The sequence below is a fragment of the Actinia tenebrosa genome, unplaced genomic scaffold, assembly GCF_029948245.1.
Source record: "Actinia tenebrosa isolate PJP-AT-01 unplaced genomic scaffold, QUT_ActTen_1.0 PGA_scaffold17__23_contigs__length_9995812, whole genome shotgun sequence".
NCBI lineage: Eukaryota > Metazoa > Cnidaria > Anthozoa > Actiniaria > Actiniidae > Actinia > Actinia tenebrosa.
In genome coordinates this window covers 6,519,481-6,539,420 of record NW_028292577.1, presented here as the reverse complement: position 1 = coordinate 6,539,420, position 19,940 = coordinate 6,519,481, and the positions used below count along the sequence as shown (strand labels likewise).

At 36.5% G+C, this 19,940-nt stretch overlaps 3 protein-coding genes across 4 annotated transcripts in view; 2 read left to right on the top strand and 1 right to left on the bottom strand.

Annotated features, from left to right (window-relative positions):
* LOC116286214 (tachykinin-like peptides receptor 86C) overlaps positions 1-15,530 on the bottom strand; it is a 67,863-nt gene extending 52,333 nt beyond the window's left edge. The window contains exons 1-2 of one of the 2 annotated variants that reach the window (XM_089031858.1): positions 15,415-15,530; positions 3,104-3,214 (exon numbers count right to left, since the gene is read on the bottom strand). The gene's annotated coding sequence lies outside the window, so the exon portion shown is untranslated. Of the gene's footprint in view, positions 1-3,103; positions 3,215-10,922; positions 11,213-15,414 lie in introns of those variants that run through there. The other variant, XM_089031859.1, reaches the window with a different exon arrangement.
* Positions 5,312-10,495, top strand: LOC116292743 (neuropeptide FF receptor 2-like). The gene is made up of 2 exons (XM_031700098.1): positions 5,312-5,438; positions 8,070-10,495. The coding sequence occupies exon 2, from the start codon at positions 9,307-9,309 to the stop codon at positions 10,324-10,326; it is 1,020 nt and encodes a 339-aa protein (XP_031555958.1). The 5' UTR covers positions 5,312-5,438; positions 8,070-9,306; the 3' UTR covers positions 10,327-10,495.
* LOC116292733 (ficolin-2) lies at positions 13,122-18,407 on the top strand. The gene is made up of 5 exons (XM_031700087.2): positions 13,122-13,286; positions 15,375-15,511; positions 16,244-16,479; positions 16,730-16,856; positions 17,729-18,407. Exons 1-5 carry the CDS (start codon positions 13,267-13,269, stop codon positions 18,328-18,330), a joined length of 1,122 nt encoding a protein of 373 aa, XP_031555947.1. The 5' UTR covers positions 13,122-13,266; the 3' UTR covers positions 18,331-18,407.
* Positions 18,408-19,940: the final 1,533 nt, after the last annotated feature.

The window sequence follows — 19,940 nt, the reverse complement described above, 5'->3', positions numbered from 1 at the left end:
TTCAAATTTTTGGTTTAAAAAATTCAAGAAAATATTCAGGTATTTAATTATTCCGGCAGCGAGAAAAGATAGACCTGTAATGAGCCTTTTACTTGAAGCATTTTATTATCATTATCGTAAAAAGTTTTTGTTAATACGAAAAATTGCTTAATTGTGCTGATTTCCATGAGAATAGAACAAGTGTCGTCAAACTCAGTTCTGAAGGTACTGATATAACCAGCTGATGTTATAGAAAATAAATAATCGTTTTGATACGGTGGAAAAAAGATAAAACAGCAATAATGACAATAGTTGGTTAATAATGACCACATATAGTCGTTTCCCTAGTGGAAGACGTTTTTTAGAACCATTTTAGGGGGTTATTGTTATCCTTTGATTTAATCATTCATGATGCGGTTTCTAGTTATCCATCCATCCATCCATCCGTCCATCCATCCATCCATCCATCCATCCATCCATCCATCCATCCATCCATCCATCCGTCCATCATTCCACTCTACCACCCACCCACCCAGTCATCCATCATCCATCCATCCATCCATCCATCCATCCATCCGTCCATCCATCCATCCGTCCATCATTCCACTCTACCACCCACCCACCCAGCCATCCATCCATCCATCCGTCCATCCATCCATCCATCCATCCATCCATCCATCCATCCATCCATCCATCCGTCCATCCGTCCATCCGTCCATCCGTCCATCCGTCCATCCGTCCATCCGTCCATCCGTCCATCCGTCCATCCAGTCCATCCATCCATCCATCCATCCATCATTCCACTCTACCACCCACCCACTCAGCCATCCATCCATCCATCCATCCATCCATCCATCCATCCACCCATCCACCCACACTTTTTTTACTGTACGCTAAACATATTTTATCGATATCGTAGCAATTTCACGCTCGGGTTTTAAAACTACTCATGATATAATAACACTAGACTAAAATTAGATCAACTTTATCCAGAACACTTCACATTATATTACATTTTTATATTTTGAAGTGCTGTTTTCCGACTGTTCGCTACGGGCGTTCACTGCGCCCAAGCTATTTTAAGGAATCTGTCATCAGTTGGCAGTCTGGAAGCATAATTATCGTTTGATAACATGGTGATACACTTAGAAAGAAGGCTGCGGTTTAAGAGCAAATACGATTAAGGTAAAAGGCCATTAGTTGTGAGAGGAACTAAAGAAAAAAACATATTGGCTGCTTGCCTAATGAGTAAAAAACAATTCCAGCGGAAAAAGGTGAAAATAGAAAAGATAAAAGCGAGAAAATAGAAAGGCATCATTCTTATAATCAGGGTTTTCCTTACTAGAGTTCAATTTCGGAACGGAATTTTAACTCCAAAAATAGGCTGTTGTTTTCCAAGCCAAACACGTGCACTGCTGTAAAACATCTTTGAGTACGAATAACTAATTTGTTCACAATTGAGCTTATCTGTGAGTTCGGTACGTAAGTTATAGCCTTTGAAGAAACAATTTGTATCCATATTCACGTATTTTCTCATGCGCAAATGTTAAATAAGATACTCAAGGAAATGACGGGTTGTCTGAAATAGGGAACACTATCTATGAAATCATTCTTTGAATCGTTCTTTTAACTTTATTGATATATCGTATGCGTAATAGGAAAAACAGAATTTACCACTGAAGGTAATGGCAAGAGAGGAAGGGCCTTTTTTGTGCAATTAAATGCGATTTATCGAGCCCAAAAACTTGGATCTATAAAACATAGAGCTATAGCATGTGGATGAGGTAAAAGCATGAGCTAAAACTATATTGATATAATTTGTACACCATCTCATCCTTTACACTAGTGCCCATTCACCATCCACTTAACTACCACTCCAAACTCATACCATACCATTCCAACCCACTCACCCACCCACTCACTCACTCACACACCAAACCTACACATATTCAGCATTGGTTTGGTATACAGAAATAAACAAACGAAGCCCTGATCAAAACTCAAAGTCGAAGGCTTAGACGCCAAATATTCTTGAAAGTAGGCGGGAAACATATGAAATCAAATACCATTATGTTTAAAATATCAAATAATAGGTTCATACGATGTTTTCGCGAGATCGAAGCTTTTACTTAATATATTCAGATTATCCTTACTGGCGGCCATGGATTTTTAAAAAATTTGGTCTAAAAAAGTGTCTAGATCCTGCATCGAGGTTGCGCCAAAAATATATGCGAGTAATCTTAACGACATCTCAATTTAAATCATCTCAAGATAAAATAGAAAAAGATTCCAGTCGTATTGCACAACTTTCGTCAATTATAACAGCCTACATCCTACCAATCACGTCTCACGAGATCGCTGTTCATAGAGTTAACGTCAAATCTTCAAAACATTTAGACAGGTCACGCGCACACTCTTGAAACTCGGTAAGCGCACTAGGTTCAAATGATGTACTTAATAATATTATTGCCAGGCAGCAGTGCAGTGTCGAGGACCTCAGTGGAATTACCTCATGGTATATGGTAAAATAATCGATGAGATTATTGGATAATTCGCGCCATAAATCTTGTAAAAGATTACAAGAGTAATCCAGTAGGCATGGTATCAATATTTTTCTTTTTTTAGCTAGTCAAATCGATCCGTGCCATAGTAGGTTCTTCTTGGTAACTTAGAGTGCAAGATTATGGTTCTCTTTGACTTAAATTTTTGCTGACAAGTCATTGGGTATATTTAAACACTTTTTTCCCCTGTCTTTTTGATAAAAGGAGAAAAATTGAAGGAGAGACAGAGCGCGTCACTTTCCCGCCTCGCCTCAGCCTTCCCTCTTTTCTTAGATTTTTTTCTCAAGAACATTATGAAGAGAAAAACCTCTCACTAACAGTAGAGTTCCATCTCCCTTCTTCTGAATTTCCAGATTTTTATTTTTTATTGTTATGATCAGTATTCAAAACAGTTCTCTCTATACCTTATTGGGCTCCCTGTGGTGACGTTTGTCAAGAGACTAAAAGCTAGCAGGTGAGTTAAGACTCGCCTTAATCTCTCTCTTCTGATTATTACCACAGGGATCCCATTATCATAGATATAGGAAAGGCAAAGAATGCACCAACAAATAATGTAAACTCACCATGTTAAGATCACTTGCAAACGTATTCAGTATTACATTTCAAATGGTCCAGTGAGGCAGCAGAAGTTCCTTCTCATTCCATGTAGTTCTTTGCTTAATTTATTACGAAGTCTGACAGTATAAAGACAAAATATGAAAAATAAGAGATTGCTTGTTTAGCAATTATTTCTTTAATATCAGAAGGTATTCTTTTTATTTAAACTATGACCAATTACAATAACAACATCGTGAAACAGGAGGAAAGATCCTCCTCCAGGGAGATAGACAGACAAGCAGACAGAAAGACTGATATAGACAAGATGGCTGGCAAAATGTAAACGATGTACGTACTAATAAACAGAAGGATGATAAACTGACAAAGAGTTGGACGTACGAGAAGGCTGATTGAAGGATAAAACTAAAGGAACGAACAGATAAGCAAATAAACAGACAGTCAGACGTGATGAACTAACAGCTGACCAACATTATTTACACATCACACATAATTTTATTTATTCATTAACCCTTGCGTCTAAACAGTTGGCATATTTTTTAAAAAAAAGTAAACACCAATCCCTCTTTTGCCTTTTTAGGTCTCATTAGATAGAGCAGGTTATGCATGGCAAGGAAAATGACAATTCATTCGTAACAGTCGCTGGACCTACGTTTTTATAAGTGTATGTTTATAGCTTTTTCTTTGCCATAGAGCGTTTTCACTCACGTGAGAAGGCAGCCATAAACGATAGAAACTTTCTGCACAGTATTTGCATAAAACTAGAGTTTGTTCAATTCCCGGAGGATAGAAAATAGATTTTTTTGGCACCCCATAATGGCCGCTGTGACGTCACGTGAAAACGCTCTATAGTAGGAATTTCTTTACGATCGGCAGCCGCCATTTTGGTGTCAGCGGCAAATTTAGGCCTCAGTAATACAGTCTTATTTTTTTATAAAGCAGTAGATGATGATAGAGTGACCACAATAAATCCGTGAAACTTGAGTAATACTAAATAGCACAATTTTATGCAAATTTTATTGTTTTCTATTGTTTAACTAGCACTATTCTGTACTATTTAGTAATTAGTGTTTCACGGATTTACTGTGGTCACTCTATGATAACGATGCTGATGATGACAATAATAATGATAATGATGATGATGATAAAGTTAATAACGCTGCTGCTGATGATGATGAAGATAATGATACGATAACGATGTTGATGATGACAATAATGATGATAATGATGATGATGATAGAAATAACGATGTTGATGATGACTGAATGATGAATGATAATGATGATGATAATAACGATGTTGTTGATGATGATGATAATGATGATGATGATAATAATGGTGGTGATCATGATCATGACAAGCGACAGGGGAATGGCGGAAAAGGTGCGTAAGTGAGACTGTAGATAAATTTATAATGGAAATAATAATACTGATATTAATAATAATAATAATAATACTAATAAAGGAAATAATAATACTGAAATGATAATACTGATATTTTGAAATCCCACGGACTTATAATGGCATTTGTGAAAAGAAGTTCTATAAAGATTTTTCACTCTTTTTACTTCATGTCAGGATTTGTTGACCAAAGTTTGAAATGTTTCAGGTGGAGATTAAATCATTGATAGCATTTTTCGCTTATATTTTATTGGTTTTTGTGAAGAGTTGGAAAAGGAAATGCGGCACAACTTTTAAAATAGTTCTAATCATGAAGTTTTGCTATCCACTCGAAACAACAAAGCCGTCACTTTCTTTCAAGACTATAGTCCCACGCAAGAAATTTTTGACCACATTTACATTAGACTGCGTTCATAATGTATGGCAGAGGGGGGGGGGATGTGTGCAGGTGAAATTAGGGGGTCGGTTTTACCGGTATCAAAATGGTGGGGGTTCGAAATTTTTTATCAGAGAATTGTGGTGAATGCTGTAACAAGAAGCTATAAGAGATTTCCCGGAGGGTTAGCAATTTTTAGGGGGACTTCTAGGGGGGTCTTTATCATTTTAAGATTTCACCTGCCCTCTCCCTCCCCCTCTTCCATACATTATAACCACAGCCTTAAAACGTCCAATATATTCAGATCTAATTTTTTGAAAGAGTCTACGCTTTTAATTGGTTTCCTATTTGATTGACAAAAACAAAAACCTTTGTTAACTTTAGGGCCACTGATGAAATTTGGCAGGTTCTCTCTGTACACAAACGCAAAAATCGCATTGTAAACTCCAGCTTTCCAGGTGGATTTTACTTATTCTTCCCGCGCTAAAAATTACGAATATTCTTTTCTCTAAAACCATCATCAAACCAGTCCAAAAACAATCAAGATTAAAGCAACTATAAACTGAGTAAGTACAAATCGAAAAATAATTGCGAAACTTGATAATTATCGCATGTTTTGACCGCCCAAATTTGGCGGCGTTTTTTTGGGAGCCAAGCAAGAGTGTGCCACATTAAAATCAACATTCCATATGCGTGCTTGAATTATTGCGGTTATTGAGAAGTTAATTTCGTTCTTGTTGCAATGTTCTTAACTTTTAGACTATAATTTTGAATTTTTAGCGCCTACTTTATAAAAGGATAATACTTTTTCTCGTGTGGTTTTTGCTTATCGAAGTTTTAATCAATTCTAACAGACTCGATTTGTTCAAGCTTAGTAACGGATTACTTTTATTTATCACGGCCGAAGCGATCTCTACCGAAAACAATTACTATCAGCTAATTTCTTTGACTTCTTTAAGCATTTTCTATTCTTTAAATTGTATCACCCTTGATCTTACTGGTATCGCGAAGAACTACAAGTTTGTTAATCTAGCTAGGTTTAAAATAAAACCTCTTAAATATGTAGCTAAAATTATATTCACCCATAAAAACGAATGTAAATCATAAGTCAATATCTCTTGTCTTTTTTCCTATTCATCATATAATTTTTATGGAATCAATTATATTTTAAGTCAAAGAATAAAAAAGCGATATATAATATCGTATTGAGGCTCGGAACTAAATTCGAATTTCAAAACGACTGTGGAATAGTTTGGTTTAAAAATTCCGCCCAAAAATCAATGTCAATCTCTAGAGATTAAAAAAAACTTCCTAAGGTTGATAAAAAAAAACTACACATATGCCAGGGTGTAAAATATTTTTCGCGTGCCATACACAAACAACATAAAATAAAAAAAATATATGAAGAAATAGGAATAGCAGTCACATTTCCGCATTGTGGCTCTTCATCCATTGAAATTCCATTTGGAATTTAGAAGTTCATTTTTGTGGAAGGAGGAAAACCAGAGAATCAGGGAAAAAACCCTCGAAGTACAGAAGAGAACCAACAAGCAACTCTACTCACAACGACACAATACTTGAAGTCATAATTATTAAGACGTCAAATTCAATACAATTTCTTTCTACAATTTAAAGATGCAGATTAGTAAAGTATATATCAAGAAAATAACGCAGCTGAAATTCTGACGTTTTGATTGTTCGAAAACAAATGATTAATTTTCCTCCATTTGGTTGGCATAGCAACTTTTTATTGAACATTCAAAATAGAATTTGAAAAGAAAGACACTGAAAAATCTTTTTTTTCTATTTTCGTAACTGTTATTTAACGAGAACTGTATATATTACATATACTATTAGCTAACGAATGTAAAATACAATTAAAATTAAATGAAAGAAACACCCAATTTTTTTTTCAAATGACTGAAAGAAAAAAAATGAATAGACATTTCAATCAGTTGTGAACTTAAAATAAAAACTAGACATAAGTATTCAGTTTTAATTTATATGCTAAACTATTTAATTTTCAATATTGTCAGTTATGATTATAAAAATTCTAAGGAAACATATTTTGAATCGAATCAAAATAGGGTGCCAGAGTTCTAATTTATCACAAGAATAATGGCTTCTATATTTTCATAAAAATTCCCTAGCTTGACATTCATTTCGATTTGAGAATTTTCATTGTCTATCATGTGACATTTTGATTTGAAAACGGCTGCCGACAGTTTGATAATAAATTGGTTCTCCATGCTGATTATATTTTGAGCAATTATAACTATTTTTTGGATGTAAAGGGGTAACGGACAGTACGAAAAAAATGATTACTTTTTTTATTTTTTCTCACGAGGAAAGAATTTTTAATCTTCAATTTTTATTGAAGCCTTGCGAAAAGGATTATGGTCGAAAGCACGTGTTATTGTGTCGCATCGGGACAGACTTCTGCCTTGGTAGATGACGACAGAAAAATTGAAAGAATTGAAACTAGAAGACAGCGCATTGAAATTCTGCACATATTTCCACAGCTGCTTGTCGTTGTCTCGGTTGCTGTTCTATTAGTTTATTTATGTCCTAAGTCATTTTTGAATCAGTCTATATCCTTAATAACAGCTTATTTCATACACCCTTCTCATAATGGCTGACAAGCGCACAAAAACGAGGTCACCCAGTCATCTTCCAAGGCTGAGCAAGGCTGCTCATTCAGAATAAAGGTGGATAGCACGAATACAGGTCAAAACAGGAGTTAAATTTCTATACTTTTCTCTTATAAACTCATTAATGTACTTTTAAATCTTGTATTGTGAACTAATGACTGGGTGACCTCGTTTTCGTGCATTTTTCAGCCATTATGAAAACGGTGTATTTTTAGCTTAAAATTAACGTTTCCATGATAGGATGTTTTGCATAATGGCGTCGTTGACCTCTACTACCAGACTACCTAGCACACTTTCTTTTGTTGAGTTAACTAATACCAATTGTCTTACTCTTCTCATGAAGAAATACAAATTTAAATAAGAAAGAAAATTCGCGAAGCATTTTAGTAGTGGGAGTCAAATGACGCCATTATAAAAACGTCCTATTATTCTTGTTATTAGTTTTCTCATCAATACTTCATGTCCAAAACGATTCATATAAAGAATTAATGAAATCCCACCCGCTAAAAGTTCTCAAATTGCATTTTTCTTATAATTATTTTACAGAAACCTTAAAACAGATGAGACAGATGTTTGACAGTAAGACATTTTGCCGTCAAATCTTTCAGTTCGCCAAAGGAACAGAAAACTTTCAATAGTCAATAGTCAACTGTCTCAACCGTTTGGGTTCACCGAGAGGAACTCCAACAGAGAAGCTTAGGTTTCAGCTCAGGTATACGCCCTACATTGACGCCCTACACGAAGCTGGGATCTGAAAAAAGTTGGCATAAGGTTATCGATGCTCTATCTTGCTAGCGTCCTCAGCAGCCACTGACTGGCGTACCCGAGGTACGTTCGGAAAAATATCTTCATAACTGATCTGCTTTCAAAAACGTTTGTGATTAGAGAATTTCTTGGATAAACATATGGAATCAATATTGAGAATTCAAATTTTTAAGTTCAGGAAAATAGGGCATATATCGCATTAGCATCGAAGATTTCAACCTTATCTGGTTTAGAGTGATTATTGCATTCTCCTGTACAAACAATTACCCATCAGAAGTTTAAAAACTGTAATTTGAATTCGTTCAAAACGTCAGTTCGTTGTCAGGATTGTCATTCAAAAGAAAAAAATTGAAGCTGCTAGGCGTATTAAATTCTGTTCAAGAAGCAGACTGACGAGAAAGCAACGAATGCATGAACACGTACAATTCATAAAACTGCTGAAAACAATAAGGTCACTAAGTTACGGATCGATCGAAGAAGACTTAAGGCAAGTTTTCTTACACAAAACGCTGGTCTTATCTGTTATTCGCCTTGAAAAGACTACTAAAGTTTACCAAGGATAAGAACCTGAGATTTAAAGCCGGGCTAGTGAAAATTGTGTTGGACTCAGGATTTCAAAGGAAGATTGCGTGTGAAAGAAGAAGATAGCTGAACGACACGTTATAACCAGTACGTCAGCAAGCCAAGCCTTTAAAGCAGTTTTAAGCGAGGTCACCCAAGAAAAATAAGCCAGATCTACTGGAGGTTGGCAGAGCAGTGAGCTAAGTTTCCAAATATAACCAACAAATGAACCCGTCCGGTATTTATATACGCTAAGACTTGTCCGACAGAAAACATCAAAGCTCTAAGACACTCAGGGTGAACGGCAATCAGTGCGCTTCATTAATCTAACAGAAAGATCTTGAATTAAGACTTGTCCGATTAAAAAAATCAAAGCTCTAAAAGACACCCTGAGTGATCAGTCATTGATCAAACAGAAAGATATTGAATTGTCAACCAATAGATTGACAACGACGTCATGGATTCCGAGTCAAAGACCATCGAAATAATTCGCTCAATCCAGCTAGCCATTATCGTGCCAGTTAACCTGATCGGTAACACGCTAGTCTGTATAGTACTGTACAGAACACCTCAATTACGAACACCTATGAACTACTTGCTAGTCAACCTGGCTATATCGGACATTATGGTCGCTTTTTTCATGACAGCCGACCAGCCCTTCTTCTATGGCTGGGAACACCCATCCGGCACTACCGGGGATTATTTATGTAAATTCATCACCGGGAAGTTATTCTCCTGGGTGGGGTCGGTAGCGTCGGTTTTTACATTAGTGGCGTTAGTATTTGAGCGGTATTACGCAATAGTATATCCGTTGCGCAGTAGAGCGCAGATCACGAGAAAGCAGTTTTACGCGATTATTATTTCATGTTGGACTTTCGCGTTCTGTTTTAACATTCCTCTGGTTGTTGTTCGTATATACAACACAAACGTGGCTGCCACGGGATATTTTTGTCGAAGCAACTGGTCAAGTGACGACATTGCCAAAGCTTATAACTTTATATGGTTGTTTTTTATTGGGATTCTTCCAATCACTGTTATGGGATTCCTGTATAGTCGTATTGCGCGCAGTTTATGGGGGACTGGTAATCGTGTCGGTCCCGAGCAATTTACATCTCAAGTGCGCTTCAAGGCAAGAAAACGCGTCACAAAGATGTTGATTACAATAACAATCCTTTACGCACTATGCTGGATGCCTAACCTACTCATTAATGTCATATCCTATTACTACACCCCTTCTGGGATATTCTCATACGGGTATCTTATAACAGAGGTCCTAGTGCTTCTCAACAGCAGTATAAACCCCTTTGTGTACGGAATACAGAGCCAACAGTTCAGGAACGGAGTGAAGGTCATCTTGTGCTGCAAGTGGTGTCCGAGAAGACAGAATGAAGCTCAGGGCAACGAGCAAAATAAGTTGGAGCTAGCCAATATGCGTAGCCCAAGAGCTTCCATGATAACAGCTGGGTTTGCTAACTAAAAAAAGCTTCCTAATGTTTCCATAGTAACATGAGTTTGTTAATTAAAAGTACTGCCCTAATGTCTCCGTGGTAATAACTTGCTTTTTCGCGGCGGTCAGCTGGACAATAGCTCCCAGTGGTGTGTGAGAACCGACTATTGCTAATAAAATGAACCTAATTATAATCATATACACTCCCCTAGTATTTCCATTGAAACAGCTTTATATTTTCCCTTATCAAATAAACCTATTTAATATTTTCATAGTAGCAATTAGGTTAGCCGTTCTTCTAACACTAGTTTTTAAGATACGTGTTTTTGAGAAATGAACTCAGTATAACGTTGTTGAACAGAAATACATTGTCGTATTGATGCATTTTAATAAATTAAAGGAATAATACTTTTTTGGTATCTCTAACACATGAGGGAAATAATATTCAACAACGCATTAAATATTCAACCGATATTATTTGAAATATTTATTCCTCAAAGATTTTGCATTTTCACATATTCTAGTTGTTTGTTACACTCCGATTTAGTTCCTTTTTTATATTTATTTTCTATATTTACTTCCTGGTCTGTGTTTGTTGCGAGAAAAAGAGATCGGAGCCTTCTTACCTCACAACATTCGCAGACGATCAACGCATGTTGTTCTTTTTGGATTTATGAGTTCAATTTATTTCTGTTTGTAACTGCTGCCCAGCTAGTGCGCACTCTCGTCTTTGTCTACTTGTCGCTTCCATTTTTGCCTATCCGAAGAAGAAATTAAGGAGAACTGGTGACGTATTAGTCGTATGGAACAGAATTCTGGGATTGAATTCCTGGAAGCAAACAAAGATTCGGCCATCTTGGATTTCCAGACTCCGATTTCTCGAATTTGCATTTTTTTATTTGTTTTGATGCTTTGCAATACGGAGTATGGTATAGAAATAAAACATTCTAACGTGTTGTCCGCTGTTATGTCATCTGATCTTCCGCTTGTGGGTTAATTACAGAACAAATTCTCTGCAAAGTGTAAACATTTACCACCGATAATTGTTAATCAACTCAAAAACGGATGTTTTTCTTCCTTAGACTTAAACAAATTAGGAATCACAGGTTTAATTGGTTAATGGCGAGCCAGAGCTAATGAATGTTTGATTGTCAAGCTGAAATGTCATCCTCCAATAATTGACATTTCCTTTAATTAATTGGTATCCCGACACTCATGTTTCATTATGCCTTGAATGATTCTATCATTCATTAGGCTCAGTTAAGGCTGATTTTGTTACATAACTTTGTACACATAAATGTTTTGAATGAATTTTGTTACGTAACTACATAAACTGTTTTGAACCAATGTTGTTATGTATCTTAAACAAATAGACATCAGTTTTTTATGTGTCTGTCCTCTTATTGACGATATTGCGTCATCAGATTGTCAAAGTAGTGTGGATCCACATATACTACTTTGACAACGTGATGACGAAATTTATCGTCAATAAGAGGACAGACACATAAAAAACTGATGTCTATTTGTCTTTTACAATAACAAAAACGATAAAAACTTCTCATTTTTAGCGGTCAAAACAAGCAACGGAAAGAGCGCGCGTTTGTTGACGTCTACTTTATCTGTCTGTCCTCTTATTTTTGTTAAAAAATAACCAATCAGCGCGCGAGAAATTTATCAGTTATTGTAAAAATACTGATAAACTGTTTAGAACCAATGTTGTTAAACCAAATTCTGGCTAAAACTCTATACAAGCAATCATCGGTAGATAAACAACAAAAACACGAAATATACGAAATTTCAAAGATTCCTCTCTTTTCTCTTCTTCTCTTCTTTTCTCTTCTCTTGTTTTCCCTCGTGTCATCTCCTCTCCCCTCTCCCGAGTTCCCTGGCCCTAAATTAGTGAAAAATAAAACCTATAAAAGGTACAAGAGACTCTCAACGCGTTGCTCAAATAGAAAAAAAAATCGAAGCCCAGCAGTTAAAAATTATTTGACTTCTTAAGTGCATAAATACATTAACCTGTTTGTTTTAACACACTGTCTACAGGCAGCCCAAGCTTTGAAATATTGTATTTACGTTTTATAAAATAGGGCGAAATTAAAAGGCTATACCGCGCCAAGTTTTCATCGGAGAAATCTTGAAATCTTGCCTGAAGATAATTGAACAAAATAAACGGGTTTTATGATTATCTTATCTTGTTAATGTTCAGTAGTTTAAGGTTATGGGACAGGGGATGGTTCTTTGGATTGCTCAAAATCCTATCTTGGGCTACCTGTGGTGGAGTATCACTTTCATTAGATCAGTCCCATGCGAACCACATGAGAAAGACAACAAAGCAAACAGTCTTAAAAACAACATATTTTCAACGAATTTTTCATTAATTTGGTCCGTGTTAATGACTCAGAATCTTGTAATTACAAGAATAATGTCAAGCTGACTAACATTCATTTTCCTCCGTCTACATTCGATAACAAAGTCATCACAAATTATCGAGTGTCAATCAAGACAAGAGCACACAGCTGTTCACAGTACGAACATCTAAAGATGCGACAGGAACAAAGTTTTGTCACGATACTGGCAAACATATATATATGTACAGAGTAATTTAACCTATTAAAACAAAAACTCCCTGAAAATCCTGGGTTTTTTTTCCGTCGAAAATCTCCTAAAAATCAAATGCATACTAAAACTTTCAAAACAGCGACAGAAATTTTAAATTAATTTGTTTTTATTTCTTTAATAAAGTGATCAAGTGCTTGGAGTTTGGATTTCAGACAAATTTTAATTACGCACTTCAAGGACAGTAAAATGAAATTGTTATTTTGGAATTAGGCTTAGTGTTTCGCGACGGTTCTTGCTCGCGCAAGTTTATTTCACGGTTTCATTTATCTCGTTTATTATTGTAATTATTCGCTGCTGAAGTGAAGGTTGATCAAAGCGTACAGTAAACCAAACCGTCCGGGATACCGTATGGGATTCATCTTCACGAGGTAAGAAACATTTGTGATTTTAAATAGTTTTAAAGGTCGATAACTAATATCAGTACTAGTAGCGCAACATTCGACGGATTCAAACTAAGTTTTTGAAATTGTTTCCATAGAAATAAAACTCTCGCTCGTGATTTTGATTTCTTACGCAATTCTGTCCCGTACTGTCCTGCTTTAAGAGGTATCTTTTTGGCTTTAGAGCCTGCAGCTGGGTATTGCGAGTGGGAAGAAACGTTTCTTCATGGGATATCCCCGTATTAACGCGTTCAAGTCGAAAGATCAATTGTGATCGCCTGCTATGAAAAAGCTGGGTTTTTTTAACGAAGTAAAATACATCTTTTTAACTCAATAACTATCCCTCTTTTAATTAAACATACATGACCGCTCATAGAGTTAACTTGCGCACCTAGTACAAACTTCCAGGAATGGTGATAAGACTACAGTACAAAAAGATTGCCCTTTTATTGGGTTAATTTTCCGATTTGTGGTTTCAAGATGAAGCGCTTATTCACCCTTAGACAAACAAGCTTTTTCAGTGTCACCACCATTGACAAAGGTGTGCAAAGAGAGAAACGAAGAAACCTTTATTTGTTTATTTTATTTCGAGGAAAAATTAATTTTTTTTATACTCCAATTATCCCAAGACTTACAATCTTCCCGAAACTGCAATATGTGCTTTGTCCGTTCACAAAGACAATACGTTGACACAAGTTTGGAAAAAAATATTACGAAAAAGAAAATTTTCTTTGTTTATCGTATTTTGTTTGAAAGGAATCGAAAAAAAAAAAAACTTTTGCGGTTTTGTATTGCGCGCAAGGGAATCTAACGAAAACAAAAAATATACGATCTGCTTTGGCTGATTTTGAATTGCACAACTTTAAATCATCTTCGCGCACTTTTGAGTCTAAGTTAACGAGATCGCAGTCTTGTTGAAATATAATTCAAAAACATATATGTATGGCTTTGCTGAGGTTGTGGACAGGCGGCACTAATGATTTCGAAAACAAGTTTCAAATGATCGATGACGTAATACCTTAATGAAGATTTGATTGAGAGATCGAGATCTAATTTCAATTTTGACTCCACAAATTGCTCTACAATTATTTATTAACAAAGTACTAAATTTGGTCACTTATGAATAGTCCCTTTCACAGTTCCCTGCACTGTCTTGCAAGGTAACCGTGCCTTTGCATCAAAGCTAGATGAACGGTGAGCTTGCAATGATAGCGACATGTGAATAAGGTGTTTAAAAGGTCTCCATCATTGCAAGCACACCGTTCATCTCGCTTTGATGCAAAGGCACGGCTACCTTTCAAGACAGCGCAGGGAACTGTGAAAGGGGGCTATTCTCTATTTAGAAAACCATCATTGAATTACTCTGAGAATGAAAACTGAGCAATGTTTGTCATAAACGAACAAACGGCACCCTAAAAGTTGAATTAATAAAGAGGTTTCAATTTCCTGAAGCTGTTCATAATCTATAGAGTTCATCTTATGGCATGTCGTCATGTTTACCGCGATTTACGTCATGTGTTGTCAGCGTGCGCACATGCGCAGTACGCATTTTATCATTCTTAGCGGTCATATTGGAAAGAAATGTTAACCTTCATGACATTTATACGCTGAAAAGTTCACTTCATATTTCATATACTTAATTTACTCCATTAGTTTAGACTAGTTTACGAGTTTCATGTAGGAAAAGCCAATTCAGTGTCAAGTCGAGTAACAACATTTAATTGGATTGTTATCGTAAAGCCAAATAAATGTCAAACTGCTACTGTATTACAAGTTTTTCTTTCGAAAATCACTATTCTAACTGTCACAGCTCGTCAAACCTTTCACGCGCAGTGACTCAGTACCTTACGCTCTGAAATCCCATGCAAGAATACCAAAATCATTATGAAGCCATTTCAATGTAGTTGGCATGCTATACCGAGTACTGTGATTTTCTCACCTCATATACGAAAACTTTTTAAATAAAGAAACGAAATGCTTAACTCGCTCTCTCTGCAAAACAACATGAATATTGAGGTAAAATTTAGCACAAAGTGAGAATATTAACCAAAGATATAACGATATTTCTTATTTCAGTGGTGATGAAAAGCCTGTTATGGAAGCTAGAACCTCTTACCTTTTTATTTTCTGTATCCTTGTGTTTCCTATTCATGGCATCGCGTTGACCAGGCAGCCAGATTTGAGGAATGGTGTCTTTGTACCTTCACGGCCAGGTAGGTGAAGACATTATCTGGGTTTGCCTGGAATACAGTGTGAACCAGCGACAGTAAGCAAGGATATTCAACAACCATATTGCTGGGTTTCACTCAAATGGTTTTCAAACACTGACTGACCACCATGTGCCGTCAGCCAGAAAGAATTCTATTGAAAACTTGCGATTCAGCTTAATGTCATTTTCCGTGTCTCGTGCGGAATAATCATCTTGTAAATATATATCGCACGTCTTCAATCAAAAATTCTATTTGGCTGATAGCACATGGTGATCAGTCATAGACTATCAGTGATTGTCCATCATTTGGAGCAATAAGATTCAAAGACTTTTATCAGCTGATTGAAACCCATAATATTCTACTTTAATAAAAGAACAAGTGTGATTGATCAATGCGGGTGCAAAATACATCTACAACATTGGTGTATTCGGGAAGGTAGGTTTTTATATGGGGAGAGGGGCTAAAGGGGAGGGTCATCAAACTGTTTTTGAACTTTTTTGGAGGGTGAATTTTTTTTATTTTGACGAAAGCTAGGTTCTTGCTGACTTAATAGAAGGGTCATGAATCTCTTACTGAGTGAAAGGGGGAGGGCTACAACCCTTATTAATACGTAAATTGCGAATCCCCTCCCCCCTCCTATAAAAACGTACCTTCCCTTGTAAGAACGAATGGCGCTCGATAGTTATACCCCTGCACACACCATCCCATCTTAAACATCCCATTATTACCTTACAGGTCATGCACTCAAAGGTTACGTGTTTCATCAGCTTCTGGTAGGAAGCGCCATTAGATGTGGTAATGCATGCCTTATGAATGACAAGTGTCAATCATATAACTATGGCAACACTGCTGACTCCGATGGAAAGTACATATGCCAGTTAAATAACAGTACAGGGGGCTCAAATCCGTCGGACCTCGTGGTGGATGAGGGGTTTTCGTATTATGAAGAACCGCAGTTACAGCCAAATCAGGTTCGTAAGGCGCGGGCAGGAACATTGGATGAAATTTCTTAGACATTCATCCAGTCCTATACGTTCATCCAATCCGTTTCGGGTACATTCTTATTCCTATGCGTCAATCCAATCCATTTCGTGTACATATCCCTATACGTTCATCCAATCCATTTCGGTTTCATTCTTGTTTCTTGCGTCCATCTGATTCAAGTCCATTCTTGTACCTTTTAGTAGGAACTAAGATTTTTTTTACACTATGATTTTGTAGGTAAAAATAAATTGTTACGAAGGTCTTTGTCAGAATGAAGGAACGTGCAAAGAAACGACAGAGGGTTACTTCGATAGATGTGAGTGTTCAACTTACTACACTGGGAAGTATTGTGACGACTCCAAAGGTAATATATTATGCCTTATTATTTACATAGCGCCCTTTTTTGCATATGAATATGTTGATAGCTAATACACTTTACCATCAGATATGAATTTTATTATGAGAGATGGTTAGTATATGAGGTGTAGCCGCTTGACCAAATTAAAAATGAAGTGCGCGCATGGACAGTACGTATGCATGCAAATTATGCGTTTAGAAAAAAATTCTCACCCAATTTCGCCGTATACTTCAACTGGAAAGCCTTGCCCCCTTGCATGATTGGCAGGACAGTAAAACCATAAAGCCAAGTAGGTCAGGTTACGAGACTGAGGGATTGAACTAGACATCGATTGGCGGATCTTGGATCGAAAAAAAGGTGTCATTTTTTAGCTTTTGAAAGGGTACGGAGAAGCTTAATGTACAGGAAAACCATGTCCAACCTTTATCATTTGATTTATGCTTCTAAATTCTGAGTTTTGAGTGGTTTTTTAATTTTGGAAAAACAGGAACTGTGCATGGCTGGACTGGACTGGACTTCAGTTGATTGGATCGTGGATCGCAAACCGTTTTTTTATGTCTAATCTTGAACTTTTATTTTATGATTCCTATTCTGATATTCATAACTAGTAGTTATATGCTAAAATCTTTCAAAAAAATGAAGATTTAAAAAAATTACAAATGCGATTACACGATAATCTGTATCCGTTATTTTAAAACCAGGTCAAAGTATACAAAGCCGACAACCTTTAGCCGCACGCTGATTGGTTTAAAAAAAGTTTCTATTGCTTTACTTGAGTTTTTGATTGGCTGAAATAAACTATCAAATTTATCCGAATTGAACATCTCGCGCGCACCGTAGTGGTATTTACTAGCTAAACTTATCTATTTAATTTCCAGCCCGCGATTGCAAAGAAATATTAAACATGGGTGGAACAAGTAACGCTGTCTATCCCATCAACCCGGATGGTCAGGGGATTATTCGAGTTCTTTGTGACCAGACAAGAGATGGTGGGGGATGGATAGTGATACAGCAGCGAAAAACTCCCTTCAATGCGAACTTCTATGCGAACTGGACCACATACGAAGAAGGTTTTGGTAACACTAGCTCAGAATTTTGGCTCGGTAATAAAGCGATACACCGTATTACTAAAACACCTAGACAACTCTTTATCTATCTTAAAAGCGACCAAAACGAAGGTACTGTGAAATACTACAATTTTACTGTCTCGGACGATTCTGGTAACTATCGTAATCAGTTCGATACCGTTCAGCAGAGCTTGGCTGCAGGGAATGCAATGTCAGACAACAAAGGAAGGGAGTTTTCGACATTTGATCGGGATAATGATTCAAATCAATACACCAACTGTGCAAGCATAATGAAGTCTGGATGGTGGTACGATAGCTCTTGCGGACACTCGGACTTGAATAAAAATCTACCACTTTGGGATACCTGGTTTGACTACCTTAAACTTTCAGAGTGTTGTATGAAAGTACGTTAGGTGAAAATTACATGCACAGCAAAGAAAGCATATTGATCATAAAAACACCGCGCACAAAAAAAAAAAAACAGATATAACTAGCTGAAAACTAGTGTGAGCTGCGTCGGTGTTTCTAATGAAACAAAAAAAAAAAAAACCACTTTGAACGACCTGAAGAAGATTCAAGGTAACTGTTTGGCGGTATAATGTTGCCGCAGAAAATATTGTTGATCTACTTGAAATGCGTGGCCTGGGAATCCATGATAGGCTACTTGGTTTTTTGTTCTAGTACATTTTGAAACGCCCAGCAAATAATGTAGATTAGATTCTTGAGCAAGAAGAAAGAAAAGGGAATAATAAAAAAATAGAAATAAAATAAAATAAAATAAATAAATAACGAATTCGGAAACAAACTGTTATATCAGCCATTGTGATTCCATTGTGTTTACTGAGACTTGATTCTAAGCACAGTTTATGTTTTTGGGCAGTATGTTACGTAAAATCAGTATATATACATTCTGAAGAACTTGAGATTATTATTAGCGATTGTATTGAAATGCCATTCTTTTTTTCTTTGTTTTGAGTTATTTTTAGAATTGTGAAGAACTGTTTGGACTACAAATTTCTAAGAATACCAAATCCCTTTGAAGACAGCACTTTGTTTTCCTAATTGGTCTGGATTATACTAGGTATTAGGACAATAGCAACCGACGGCACGTATTACTTTGTATGTGTATAACAAGAGCTGAACGCGTCTTGACGGATAGCTGGTAGAGTTGACCTGAGACTTGAACCTGTGCGCGTTTTTGCTCGTAGGAACATAAAGCAGTAATACGTGACTCACGATATCTTGACCTTATTGAAAACATGAATCGTACGGCTAGACTTTAAACAATCAGATAATGGTTTTACATGCATGAATATTCTTTGTTATCAGTTGTTTTCCTAAATAACTTTCATCTTATACCGACGCGTGCCGATAGGAATGAAAACGCTTGCGTAAGTGGGGGGAGGGCTACGGAGGATGATTAAATCCGCCTGTCCACATACAGAAAATGAACTATTATTTCGCTTTGGAAACATGACCCAGTCACGTCTGAAGTTTTAAGGACATATATCTAGTGACTTTAAACACGAAGGAATCGAGGGACTCAATATATGATCATTGCCGAATTGATCCTCTGATTGACCTTAATGAACAAATCTGCGTTCGGAATATACGAAAATTAAGGTAGCTAGTGCAACCTTTTCCCCATAGAGCACAAAACAAAAGCAGAGAGAATATTGATGTTTCTGAAAACAATTAACAAAAATTCCCCATCCTACCCATCATAAAAACGTTTGTCTTCCATAATAATAAGGGGGTAAGACAATGTAGCACGCGTCCCGACAAAAAGGGCGCGTGTTGAATCGGATGTTTTCCTTTCTCGTGGTTTTCATGAAAGATGTTTTTTTCAGAATCAACATGCATTTACCGGTACGAAGTAGAAAAACCTGGACAAAGAATTATATTGAGAGACTAATAAAACACCTGCGAGCACCGTTATTTAATAAACAGAAAGATTTTCCATACTGATATAACAGACCAACGCGTTGGGCTTTTCTGGATATTGGATGGACTGAAACAATGA